Source organism: Apteryx mantelli, chromosome 26, assembly GCF_036417845.1.
Source record: "Apteryx mantelli isolate bAptMan1 chromosome 26, bAptMan1.hap1, whole genome shotgun sequence".
Classification (NCBI taxonomy): domain Eukaryota; kingdom Metazoa; phylum Chordata; class Aves; order Apterygiformes; family Apterygidae; genus Apteryx; species Apteryx mantelli.
The window spans coordinates 6,635,360-6,647,812 of NC_090003.1; the positions used below are offsets into that span (position 1 = coordinate 6,635,360).

General features: G+C 39.0%; 1 protein-coding gene across 4 annotated transcripts in view; it reads right to left on the bottom strand.

Moving 5' to 3' along the window:
- Positions 1–320: 320 nt before the first annotated feature.
- The window catches only part of MTOR (mechanistic target of rapamycin kinase), a 69,279-nt gene continuing 57,146 nt past the window's right edge, over positions 321–12,453 (bottom strand). For all 4 annotated transcript variants that reach the window (XM_067311218.1, XM_067311217.1, XM_067311216.1 and 1 more), the window contains 16 exons: positions 12,049–12,171; positions 11,216–11,398; positions 10,419–10,553; positions 9,940–10,114; positions 9,574–9,709; positions 8,645–8,792; positions 7,812–7,934; positions 7,138–7,220; positions 5,593–5,665; positions 4,991–5,065; positions 4,303–4,438; positions 3,819–3,884; positions 3,037–3,117; positions 2,659–2,739; positions 1,881–1,986; positions 321–1,312 (listed from right to left, as the gene is read on the bottom strand). In XM_067311218.1, coding sequence (XP_067167319.1) covers positions 1,297–1,312; positions 1,881–1,986; positions 2,659–2,739; positions 3,037–3,117; positions 3,819–3,884; positions 4,303–4,438; positions 4,991–5,065; positions 5,593–5,665; positions 7,138–7,220; positions 7,812–7,934; positions 8,645–8,792; positions 9,574–9,709; positions 9,940–10,114; positions 10,419–10,553; positions 11,216–11,398; positions 12,049–12,171 — 1,740 coding nt within the window. In that variant the 3' untranslated portion in view covers positions 321–1,296. The remainder of the gene's footprint in view (positions 1,313–1,880; positions 1,987–2,658; positions 2,740–3,036; positions 3,118–3,818; positions 3,885–4,302; positions 4,439–4,990; positions 5,066–5,592; positions 5,666–7,137; positions 7,221–7,811; positions 7,935–8,644; positions 8,793–9,573; positions 9,710–9,939; positions 10,115–10,418; positions 10,554–11,215; positions 11,399–12,048; positions 12,172–12,453) is intronic.

Consider the following 12,453-nt stretch of genomic DNA (forward strand, 5'->3'; position numbering starts at 1 on the left):
GTGGGAGCCGCCGGGCAGCGCGGCGCGGCCCCGGCCCCGGCGCCCCAGCCCCAGCCCCGGGCCCCAAGGAAGCTCCTTTCTTACCGCATGGGCATCTCACTCGCTCACTCCTGGTAATTCTGCCTCCGGCTGCTACCAAAAGGGAAACAGAGGCAACAACCTGGACTGGTGCAGAAAGAGACAAGCACAGCTATAGCAACAGGAAACTTTAAGAGATACCTCAATCATCGACTAAAGGTTTACGCCTGCTACGAAGTGTAATGCTGCCCTGTCTCTTCCTAAGAAGTGCTTAGGAATAAAGACGACAGTCGACATTTTTAACATTTTGGTGTAATTTATTGGCACAAAAATATTCAAATACAACATGGCATCTAAACATGGCTACTCTTTGTTGTATTTTGTGCATTTTGCTTTTAATATGTTTTGTTCATAAATCATAACTTTATCTTCACCCTCATGTTTAATAACCATTATTTTCTGTTTCAAGTTATGACCAGTTCTCCTCACTTTTGCCTCTTAGGCTGAGTATTAACTTTTCCCTAGTTACTTCCCAACACTGCTTTTTAATCCAGACCCTGTGGGAAGCTCCCAAGTGGTATTTCAGTGATACCCTGCATCCACGTTGCCACTGATCAGTCCACATAGAGGCACCATACTGTGCTTGGCTCGAGGTCTTCAGTTCTTAGACCTGCTCTGATATTCTGATCTAGCCTGAAACATGACTCCTCCGCTAATGTAACGAGCAGATATATAGTTTTCAACTTTGGGGCAAGAATCAGATTTGAAAACAAGGTAACAGAATGGTAAGATTCTCCTTCTCCTCTCTTTCTCCCCAGTTTTCCAGCTCATCCTCAAACCTAAACCAAGTCCCCTGCACAAGGGCATTGAGTTCACTGCAGCCACACCAACAGGATTGATCAGGGCAATAATTAATCTGCAAATGACTTAGTTTAGTTACATTGCAAAGTAAGTCAAAACCCGTATATAGTTATTTTCAGTGGATCACCAGTTCTCCAAAGACCAAGTGGAACCATAGACATCTGTGGTACAATCAGTCTTCACTGTCCTGGAAACCCAAATCAAGTGTTGTGTTTTAGACAGCTTGTGTTTTTCCAACAGCAGCTATAAATTGGCTTAAACCAACTTTTAATATACAATAACTCTTTTCATTTACATTTCAAAATATTTGACAAAGGCTGTATTTCAGTCCAACTTTCTGTTTGTGTTTGTAGAAGAGTAAGTTTGGAGTGCAAAAGCCTCCGGAATAAAAGGCTGTGGATACTTTGGAATCTTCTGTTACCAGAAAGGACACCTAAAGAAAACAAAGATATTGTAGTAGTGCTTGTCTTGCATATAGTTTCACAAAGACAATGGTGAGGAGGACTGAAATTCCATACTGCCAAAGCACCTTTTAAAATATTTAGCATAGGAAAAGTTGACTGGTGACCCCCATGCTTCTTTCCAGTTAACACAACTAATGTTTAAAAACACCAAAAAGATCTATTTCCTTAAACATCATCCCAAGCTAGCTAAGTCTCAAAATGACAGATACTTCTATGTTTACTTTAGAATACGCATTTCTTCACTGTAACTGAAATCATTGACAGACACACACCTACAACACCTTATTGTAAATACTTAAAACATTTGGGCTGATTGTGGTTTAAATGTTCAAAAATCCCCTCTACAACCTACACCAACTTACTTGCTTGCAGTGGAATGCCCTGTCACAAGCCTGCAAAACCCACCAGAGCAGATGCAACATCTGGTAAGGCTCATACATGTAACAGCGTACACCAGAAGTGACATTTTCCTTAGCTGTTCCCTGCTCAGAGTATTCACTCCAGAATTTTGTAAGTTTAGCTTAATGACAAACTCACCATCCAATGTAGCACTGGCAGAGATTCTCATGCGAAGTAGCTTGCTTAATGAGCAATTCTACTTGTGTGGGTACATCAAGAGTTTCATCATGAGAGAAGTCTCGACCTTTAAGATTAAAGGAAGAAAAAACATAAGAGGAAGGTACAAACCAACCAACATAACTTGCTTTGGGGTGGCAAGTTAAGGACTAATAGGACTTTTACTACCATTCCCTTATAGTGTATATAAAATGCAAAATTTTTAAAGATGGAGAATTTCTAAAGCTGGTTAGAGTCCAGAATTCCATGTTTTTTCCCTTGCCATGGTTTCTTTATCTTCTTCTTCAAACAATGGATAAGAAAATATTTGTATTCTCCAAAACCAGATAATTTTCCAGTAGCTGGAGTCCTGGTCCTAATCACTTCAAGTACATTATTTGAGGAAGTGGGGGAAAGTTTCTTATAAACCCTTAAGAGCATACAATTTCACATCTGAATACTGCAAACTAAAAAGCCTGGCCAAAGGAGAAATTAGACCTCTGTCAACAAGCTAAGACATTTAAAACAAAGTCTGTTTAATTACAGTCACCTCCATATTTTATAAACCAGGCTCATTTGTACCCAAATTCAAGCACTGGTACAGTAGGCTTTAGATAAACATAGGAAAACGCCCTCATCCAGTTAATCAAAATATTTTAAATTAAAGGATTAACACACAACTCAAATACTAAAAAAGTTAGTGCTGGTCCATCTCATCAAATTTTATATTTATTTTATATAAATATAAAAACATGCTCACCAGTGAGTTTATCTCGAACCCTGTTGATAATTTGAATTGCTTTCTTATTCAGAGCTTCTGGCTTCACTAGACCGTCTCCTACTAAAAGACAAAAGTAAAAAAAGAATGAAGACTTCATTTGAACAACAAAAACATTTGTCCTGCTATTACATCTGCCCTTCTCAAGTGCCATTCTGTGAACTAACAGTCCCCAAAACCAGTATGTTTCCTGTCACACTTTTTTTTTTTGGGGAGCTGAGAGCACAGGTACTATATTTCTTATTTATGCTGACAAGGAACTGATCTCAGGTAATTGCATCTACATCACGATGAAGTTTTCTGATCCAAAAACAATTTCTGCAACAGTATGAAACCAACATGATTCATAAAGAAACTTACTGAAGGAATGGATGGATTCAGGCACTGTGGTCCCAGTTTTCTTATGGGTTGTCTCACCCAGTTCCACACTGTCCAGCATTTCTATTGAAAAAAAACACAGCAACATAAATGTTAAACTCAAAGGCAGGTAAAGTAACATTCCTTTGATAGCATTAACAGAACTGTTAACCTGCTCCTTTGAAAAGCATATCCAACTGTCACAAAGTATACTGCATGTCTTCATTGCTAATGGAACTGTACTATGGGAGTAAACTTTTTTTTTCCCTGCTAACATACTGAAAGGCCTGATCTGACCTTTAGGAACATTTTGTGTAAAAGTGTAATCGAAAGGAATTTAAAAAAGATGTACAGTTAACCTACAATAACAATCAAGTAAATATGTCAATTTATTGAACTCTCCATATGAAACAGTCACTGTTCTTCAGTCCAGTAGCAAGCAGTTAAGATTCAATGTAATGCTCTTAACACTCATTCAGATGAGTGATTGCTAGGTTTTGCCTAGTAGTATTTATTAGCTCAGGAAATAACTATCACATATCAATTATTCTTTGGATTACACCAGTTTGTATGTGCTCCAAAAGGGTGTTAGGAGCATCTGTTTTTTGAGATGAAGTACTGAACTCACTACTTACAGTTAGACACAGACTCTTAAAAACAAATAACAATAAGCTGTATCTCTCTATACTTTTAAGGAGAAAAAGGACTGAAAATATTTTTACCAGTTTCATACACTGTTAGAAAAAATGCAAACATTCATGAAATACACCATCTTTTATACTCACCTACTGACTGACTAGCTGAGTAGGAGTCTGTTCTCGTTCGTGAGCGCTTATTGCCTTTTGTATTTGCTGCAAGAAAATAAAGAGTTGAAAAGACTGAACTAGAGGTTCAGTATTTCATAGCAAATTTGTCTATTCACAAACAATACAGGTTTGATCATCTTTTTCCTTCTCCAAATTTTATTCCACCTGAAAATAGCTTTTCATCTCCAGATGACAGCTAATACTAAAACAATCCAAATGATTTGGTTTGTAGCTTTAGTTCAATGTCTGTACTTAAGGGAAAAAAGATTTTAACCACTGTGGTAACTTCATATTATGATTCCTAAAACTGGGTGTTTGCACAATCAGTGCTTAAATATCTACAGTTTAAACAGACTGACCTTAAACAGACATTTGATTTCAGGCGTTCGGATTTCTTACATGAATATAATTTTAATCTGACTGATGACTCTCCTGCTATCATCGTTTTATCTGAACAACTTACTGTCCATCAGCCTCCAGTTCAATAAGGGATCGTATACAAAGGCTTCTAGCACAGCCATGACACTGTCCTTGTGCTCGCGCAGGACCTCCATCACAGTGTGACAGGTGATTCTGTAATTACCATCTAGGCCCGTCACCTTCAGAAGAGAAAGAAGTGAATCAATCACGCTGCTTCTTTCACTTTGCAACTCCAACCCTAACATTCAGGGAGCAGGAAATGGCTTGTGCTTTGAACTGGAGTCCACTTCCACTACACTCTGTTCATTAAGAGAACAAGACAGAGGTACGTTACAATTTAAGAGGCCCCTTCCTTCTGATTTACTGATGTATTGATTGGAGTAATGCAGATGTGACATCAGGTTGATCATTGTAAAGTACCACGCTATTGGTTGTGCTTGGTTGATGCAAACAACTATTTAAAATGAGGAAACTACGGAAGGCCTGAGAAATTGGAGAAAAAAAATTTTTCCCCCCCCCTCCATCAGTGAAAAGTTGCTTTCTACAGTAATGTGCTGTAAAAACGATAGGGGATATTTTAACTTACAGAAAATGAAGCTGAAATATTAAGACCTCTGCTTCTTGCAGGAGTGGAAAGATTCAACCACAACAGAAAGTACAAGAAAAAGTGAGAAATCAGTGCCATTTTCCCAGGGAACAATTCCCTTCTTGTCAAAGAGGGGATACTTCACCTCCATAGCATTTGTCAGCATCCTTGTTAACCGAAATGGAATCTTCTCTGGGAACTTTTCTCTCGTCATTGCAACCTAAACACACAATGGTGGACGATTATTAAATTAATAGCTAACTTATTATTTAAGAGTTAATAAGCACTGTTTTTGGTTGTTGTTTTTTTGCTACAACCTTAAAGGTTGTAATTACAACTATGAAATATGTCCCAGATTTACGTTCCTCAGTTTTCAGCAGTTTTTAGGAGAAGCTGGATAATTGACTTGATAACACAAGGAAAACTTAATCATGTGCTCAGGCTGCTAGTGTCAAGTAACCCAGGCTGCCTATCAGCAGCTTAGATTGCTCTAAGAAATTGTATGGGAAAGTGATGTTAGCACTTCTTTGCTTGCCCCATAGTGGTTAACTAATCCCCATGACACCCCTCTGAGATAAAGTACGTACTAATTGCATTTTGCCTGTAGGCAAAGTGAAGCCCAAAAAAGAGCCAAAAGGCTTGCTCAGGATCACACTCCAAGGTCAGTTTGTCCTGGCTTGTAGATTAATTTCTGTTGCACCAGATGTGATATATTGCAGAAATATACATCCAAATACAAAGATTTACCTCAAAACAGTCCCCAAAGTCAATATGTAGGATCTTTCCGCTCAGTCTGTCTAACATCAGATTGGAAGGGTGTCTTTGATGAAGGAGTAGGAGAAAAGCCAGAGTGACAGATCATTAGAAAAACATAAATTGAATCACAGCTCTAGTCTGAAATGATATTTATCTTCAGGAACAAGAACAAGCAGTGACAGCATGCCTGTCCGAGACCTTCAATCTCAAGATGAACAAAATAGCTTCCTGACAGTGCATCTATCACATTATTTTTGTAATTACCTCTCAGAAGTTACCAGAGATGATCTCACCTTGGAAGACAATCAATTGGATCAGAGCCATCAGTACATTTCTTGGATTTGAACATTTCTTTTTCAGTCAGGATAAATTTTTCTACTTGCTTTATGTTTTTTAATGTTTTCAGTATAGAAAAGCATAGTGAACTATGCCACAGGTGAAGTAATGCAAACTGGATTATTACCAGAGCAGGAGAGAATCAACCTAGACTAGGAGAAACCAGGATGCTGTTATTCATGCTGACTTGGTTCAATTTTGATTTAATTCAATTTTCAAAGGTTTATACTTTCATTATAAAAACCTTTAAGTTTAGGAATAAAAAGATGCTATTATGAAAACATTTGAGAGGTCTTCATAAGTATTTTGGAAGTTATGAAGTCCTCTTTTGACAGTAAAGCACATACAAAAAAATCAAACACTGTTCTTTTTACCATTTTTTTTTTCATTATTCACCTGAGCTCAGTTATGATGTCTACTTCCCTCCAGAACATGTCTGCATAGCAGATCAGAAAATGCACTGTGTTAAGTAATATTTAAAATCAATGCTAACTTTCATTTGTTTTCAGTCATGCATCTAGACCAGCCTTTGGGCGGTATTTATGGGGACTTCATGTGTCTGTAACAACTGCTATGAATGAACACGGCACTAGAGTTTTTCCTGCCTCACAGAATAATATCCATCAGGCAAAAAGGTGTGGAAAAGAGTGTTATTTAATGCATTCGGATGCAGAACCAAAAGACCTCTGACACTCAATGCTTGCTGGACTTCTTTTTGTTACTTCAGAGGATAAGAACTGCTGCTTGATAATAGTGCTTCTTTCCTTCCCAAAAAAGCTAGAGGTACATGTGCACTCCTGACAGACATCGCAAAAAAATGCAATCTCATATGCATTGAAGTACACAGAAGCCTACAGACTGGCTGCAAGAGTCAACACTACTTCCTTTTTACAGAAAGGATGGAGAAAGATTTCCCATTCTGTGAATGAAAGGCCTGAATTAGAACTTGTGGTTCTTGACCTAATTTTGTGTATATTCCTCCCAAAATGGAAGAAACTCTTATTTGCACTCAAGACACACAAACCCTATATGCAGTGGTGAAAATAATGGTGGCACAGTTAGGTCCTGAAAGATGGCATCAATTACAACTCAGCAACATCCACAATAGAATTTGTTAGCATAAGAACAGATCCAAGGAATGAACTGACAGGCATACAGTCTCTGCTTGTATTTAAAAGAAACTTCCTCAATTTCACTTACCTGTCCCCGAGGCCCAAAATGTACCCAACCATTGACATCACAGCTAGTGAGCGAGTGTAATTAGTTCTTCTGTCAAACCACACCTACAAGTGGAGACAAAATAGAAAAAAGTAAAGCAGGCAGGCAGGAGTTGGCTTGCTTAACCTATTTCTGTTTCTTAAGAACAATTCCCCAAAATGCACAGAAGGGTACCCGCAACAAAGCCAGACAGACGTTTCATGTTTCAGTTTATATTTTAATTTATACAATAACTAATTGGGTTTTGCATGAAGCCAAACTGTTATATATTTAGGTCAATACGCGCCACAGCCTGAGGGGATTCAAACAACCCTAGAATTAGATGCCTAAGCAATTAAGAGGGAGCGATTTCAGAGGCACTCTTCTTTCCATTGCATTGTATTGACTGATGTCAATAGCTCAGCACACCCATTGCTGCAAACATATTTAGGATCCTCTTTATCTCTCCCTATGCACAATGATCTTGTGCTGTGGACTGCACTCTGGCAGCCAGTGTGACCTGAGCCCTATAAGGCCCCTTGGTGGATACGTATGCTTCAGGGATTAATTTGGAGTTTATGAGGTGCAGTTCACCCACCTCTCCCACACTCTCCAGAGAAGGCAGTTGCATGTTATGCCAATTGCCAAACATAAGCCATTACATGTGCCTAACTCACCTCCGAGCTTGGACTTTTCAGCCACAGCAATTTGGCAAGGTCATCACCAGCTGTGTTATTGACAGCATGTTCAAATACTTCTACCTTCTGCATCAAAGTCAGGTGGTCATAATCTGGAGCCATCTATAATTGAGAAGTGAAACTCATCAGCTAAAAGCCTCCTTTGATCCCTGGTTGTAATATGAGAAACATGGTAATCACAAATAATTTAAAGATAAACTTGATACGAAATTATTATTTGCAGACAGACTAGTACATTCCCAAACACATCAAGATGACTAGCCAGCAGTGAAGAATTCATTTGAAATGTGATAGCAAACGATTCAGCATCCACAGACTATTTCATAGCCATATGTAATTTAAATACTGCTGAGGTAAATATGTTTTGAAGACAGTTTCCAAATACATCTTCTGGGTTGGCACACCCTTTCCTTATTGGCAGCAAATTCCAGCTTTTCTAGTGATGTTCAGTTTCTCCAGTCTGCCTAATTTTTAGCCTTGCTGCTTAGACACAATGTTTGTAAATGCCAGCAGCATGGCACCTTGTATGAGGCACACCATATTCATGCAAAACTCCAAACACATTTTAGTTACCAGATGGTAACAACTTGCAGTCACTGCTAAAATAGGAAAGGAGAAACAAATAAACTTATGGCCAATTTTACCCTTTTGTAGTATTTTAGAATTTTCATCTGATGTTCTTGTATTTATTACTGGTACCAATAACCATCAGAAAATAGCTAAAGGAAGAAGAGCCTGTACACCACTGTTCTTCAGTGAGCACTGGAGTCCTAAAAGATTGTACCAAAAAAATCTGCAAGCTTTTCCTTTACCCTGAGCATGATGCGATGTTCAATATTGAGCAGGATCTTTTTCTTCTCTCTGTAATCTCGGATGAGTGCGTGCAGTGTGTCACAGTGGGGGACCCAACCAATCAAGCCTGAATTTGTAGACAGTGGAATAACAGCATATCTCTGGATGCTACAAGAAAAATGGAGAATCAGAGTTTAAAGTGTTGCATGAATTATTACATTTCAGAATGCTTAAAACTACCACTAAAATCTGAATCTGATCCAAATTGTCTCTTTAGTAGTTGCCCTGTTTTTCTTTTCTTCAAACAGAACAGGAACATCCATCTGGATAGACTGCCATCAGATACTCTAAGGACATATTCTTGAAGCTTATGCGGTGTTCACCAAAAGACTGCTTTTAGAAGATGCCTGCTAGGTCACCCACAATGATCTATAATTTGCTCAAGACATTTGATGTGTTTGTGCTTGAAACACAGTGCACGCAGACTATTCATCAAGCAACTATACAGCAACTGTAATAAGAAGTCCTTGACAAGAAGTCATGATTTCACAAGACTTGCACCTCCCGAAAGGAGGACTATCATCTACGGTATAACATCAGTGCAGTAGTTGCTAGGCCTAGTAAACCAGGAAGACTGTTAATATGGTCTGCTGTCAGGCTCCTAGGCCAGTACATGAACTACCTTAAAATAGAAGTTATCTCAAAGACTATGACTATTCACTAAATGGGACTTGAATTAAAGAAAAACAAACAATCTCTTCAGGATACATTTCATTCAAATTTGAGTTTTATGAATGCCGATTTTTTTTTTTTTTTAATGACCTTAGTGCCAAGATGCTCCTACTCCTCACAAACCAGCTGGCTGTGCTGAGGGTTACTTGGAAGCTGCACCTACGCAGGACATCACTTTTGCACAAGCAGGTTCAGTGGTTACATCAGTCCCACATACCTGAGGTTTTTACGAAGAGAAGTTGGGTCATTTGCTAGCAGAGTGTTAACCAATCCAAAAAGCTGCATCACTCTTTCATCTTGGCGAAGGTCCTCATGACCTTTCAGAAGGAATACAAACTCATGCCCGTTGCTTCCTGCAAAAGAATTTATAGGGGGAAAATTTACACCTGCTGAACAGCTAGAGAAAAGTAAATACACGGGCACTCAAGAACTGGAAAGCACAGCAGTCAAACTAACTGGACTACCATAAAACGCCTCATTGGAAAAGAAATGTTGGAGAAGTTTTACCTGATAAATATGCAGTTTGAACTAAAAATAACTGTTTAAACACTAGACTAGCGAAGTGAAAACTGGTATCTCTTACCCATTAATGTTAATTTCCTGGGCCGCTGCTTGGAGGTGATGACCTGCAGCGAGGGTGCAATGGACTGGATGCGGATGATGGGCTGGTTGGGATCATACGTGCCTGGCACTGCCAGTTCCAGGTCTCGGCACATTAAGAGTTTTGGTGACACGTATTGTAGTTCCAAAGAAGTGAGCTACCAACAACAAAAGAAATACAGCCCCCCCCAGCATTTCAGTTAAATCTCACTGAAACATCTGAAGAATTCATACTGTAGAAGGGGCCTAAAACAGTTCAGTCAGCTGTCAATACATCGCTTGCTTGCAGAAAGCACTGCATAAGCTGCGACTTCGCAGCTTACGCAGCTTCTGAACAAATCATATGCAGGTATTCCCAGAATACCAAATTTGAATATTTTGAATAAGCAGAAAATGAAATAGAAACAGGTATTGACAGCTCACACTGTAAGACCCACGACAGAACTGTACCTCTCCCCCCACCTGAGGCAGCTGCTTTGAGATACGCCTGAACACGTGGTAATAGAGATCCCAAGCCTGGGTCAGGTCTTTGACATTTCCTGATTTCATGTACTTCCTGCACCATTCCTGAGCTTCCATTAGATCTCTGCCATAGGCCTATGGAAGAAAAGATGAAAAAAAACAAGAACAAAAAACCCCACATTTCTACAGACTACAGTGGAACAGGTAGAGACCACTTAATACCTACACAGAGCATCATGGTCTATGTTCAAATTGCACTACAAATATTTGATCCCAAATTTTCACAACATCTCAGAATTAAGAGACCAGGAATTTTTGGCTCCAAGACCTGCACTGAGTTTATTGGGCAATATTACAAAGTGGCTTCACGATAGCAGGCAGCAGAAAGCATAGGATCACCCTTTAACAGTACACTCAAGCTCGAAAGAATTAGTTTTGCCAGCTTGAGAGACGTCATCTTTACTATCAGTGCTTGTGGCTACTGTGAAGCAAAGTGGACTTGCATTAAAAGGATTAACTGCAAAGCAGTTGCATGTTTTCCAGGCCCCACATGACACATAGCTGACAAGACTCCAGGGCTATCTGTACTATTATGTTCATATAGTACTGTAGTCACCAAAAAGTATACAGATCCAAAGATAAATATCGGTAATGAAATCTCAGCTAATGTAATTAGTCCCAAGAGCCTCACTCTGTGTTAGGTTGTAAAGGTCCTTGGAACACATCTGGGAAAAGTGGCTGTCCCGCCTGCTTTTGAGGGCAAAGAGAAGGTCACGATCTCAGGCATTTGCTGATACCTGATTGAAGGACGTCTCTTTTAAAGTCTGAGGCCCACGCTCCATCATTGCGTGAAGTGGTTCCAGCACCTCAAACATTCCCTTCACATTCCTTTCTCCAAAGTATAGACGAGATGCTTCTTCCAACCCTTCGTGCCACATCTCATGCCACAGGATGGCTACACGGATTAGCTCTTCACTCACCTGTTTTAGGACAGGAAAAAGATTAAATACCAAAAGAAAAATGCAATGACTGCATACTGATGTAAAAATGCAAAATTACCACCTTCTCCAAAGATTATGAAATATTTCTTGCTGACCGCTAGAGGGAGCCACAAAAACTTCCCCAATTACATTACACATTTTTCTGCAAAAAGTTGACCAGACTTTTTGCATGTTATTTGTTGCTTTTGAAATTGTATATATATTTGTGTAACTTGGCCTGGAAATATTACTTTTCATTCATTCATAAAATCCTTAGCAATTGAATTACTCTTTCCATGTTATGCACGGTAAGGTTTGTTTCCACTTCTCATTAAGCAAAAATTTCTCTTTGTGGAATAATGTTCCTTCATGTATTTCTTCTCTAAATTTATTCAAAGGAGACACAAGAACTGAGTGACTGTTACTGTCCTTTTTACATAAAGGATTTTCTTGAAATTATATACTCTAATACTATAATGCCTTCCAAATACAAGAATACAAAATAATTAATTGTACTTGAACAAAATTAACAGTGAACAGTCATTTCTAGTTTAGTGAGGGGGGCTGTCTATGAAAACCACAAATTTAATATACATGTGATACATCCATCCCTGAAATGCAATATACCTTACGGTAGACAAAGCACTCACCATCATTGCCTGCTGCACCAGAGTGTTACTGTGCTCACACATGTTTTTCAAGATCTTATTTGCAGCGTTGTGACGTGCAGTAGTTGTGGATTTAGAGGCCACAGTCAAAGGATAAATCAAAGCCTATAGTGACATCAACCAATAACATTTTACAACCATGCAGGAGAGCTATATAAATTGAAGACTAGCAAAACATTAGTAAGTGGCAGTCTTAGGGCAGGACAAGAGAAAGCAAGCCTGCTTCTTGAAAGAGCTGATAGGAGTTTGCCATTTGAACTCCTACAGTCTGAAAAGATCAGATTTTAATTTGCTGAGTAGCTGAATGACTTTAAAAGCTGGTGTCAAACAGGAGGAACAGAAAATTCTCTAGCCTGTTGTGATTTTCCCCAATGTGGGAAGAAATTC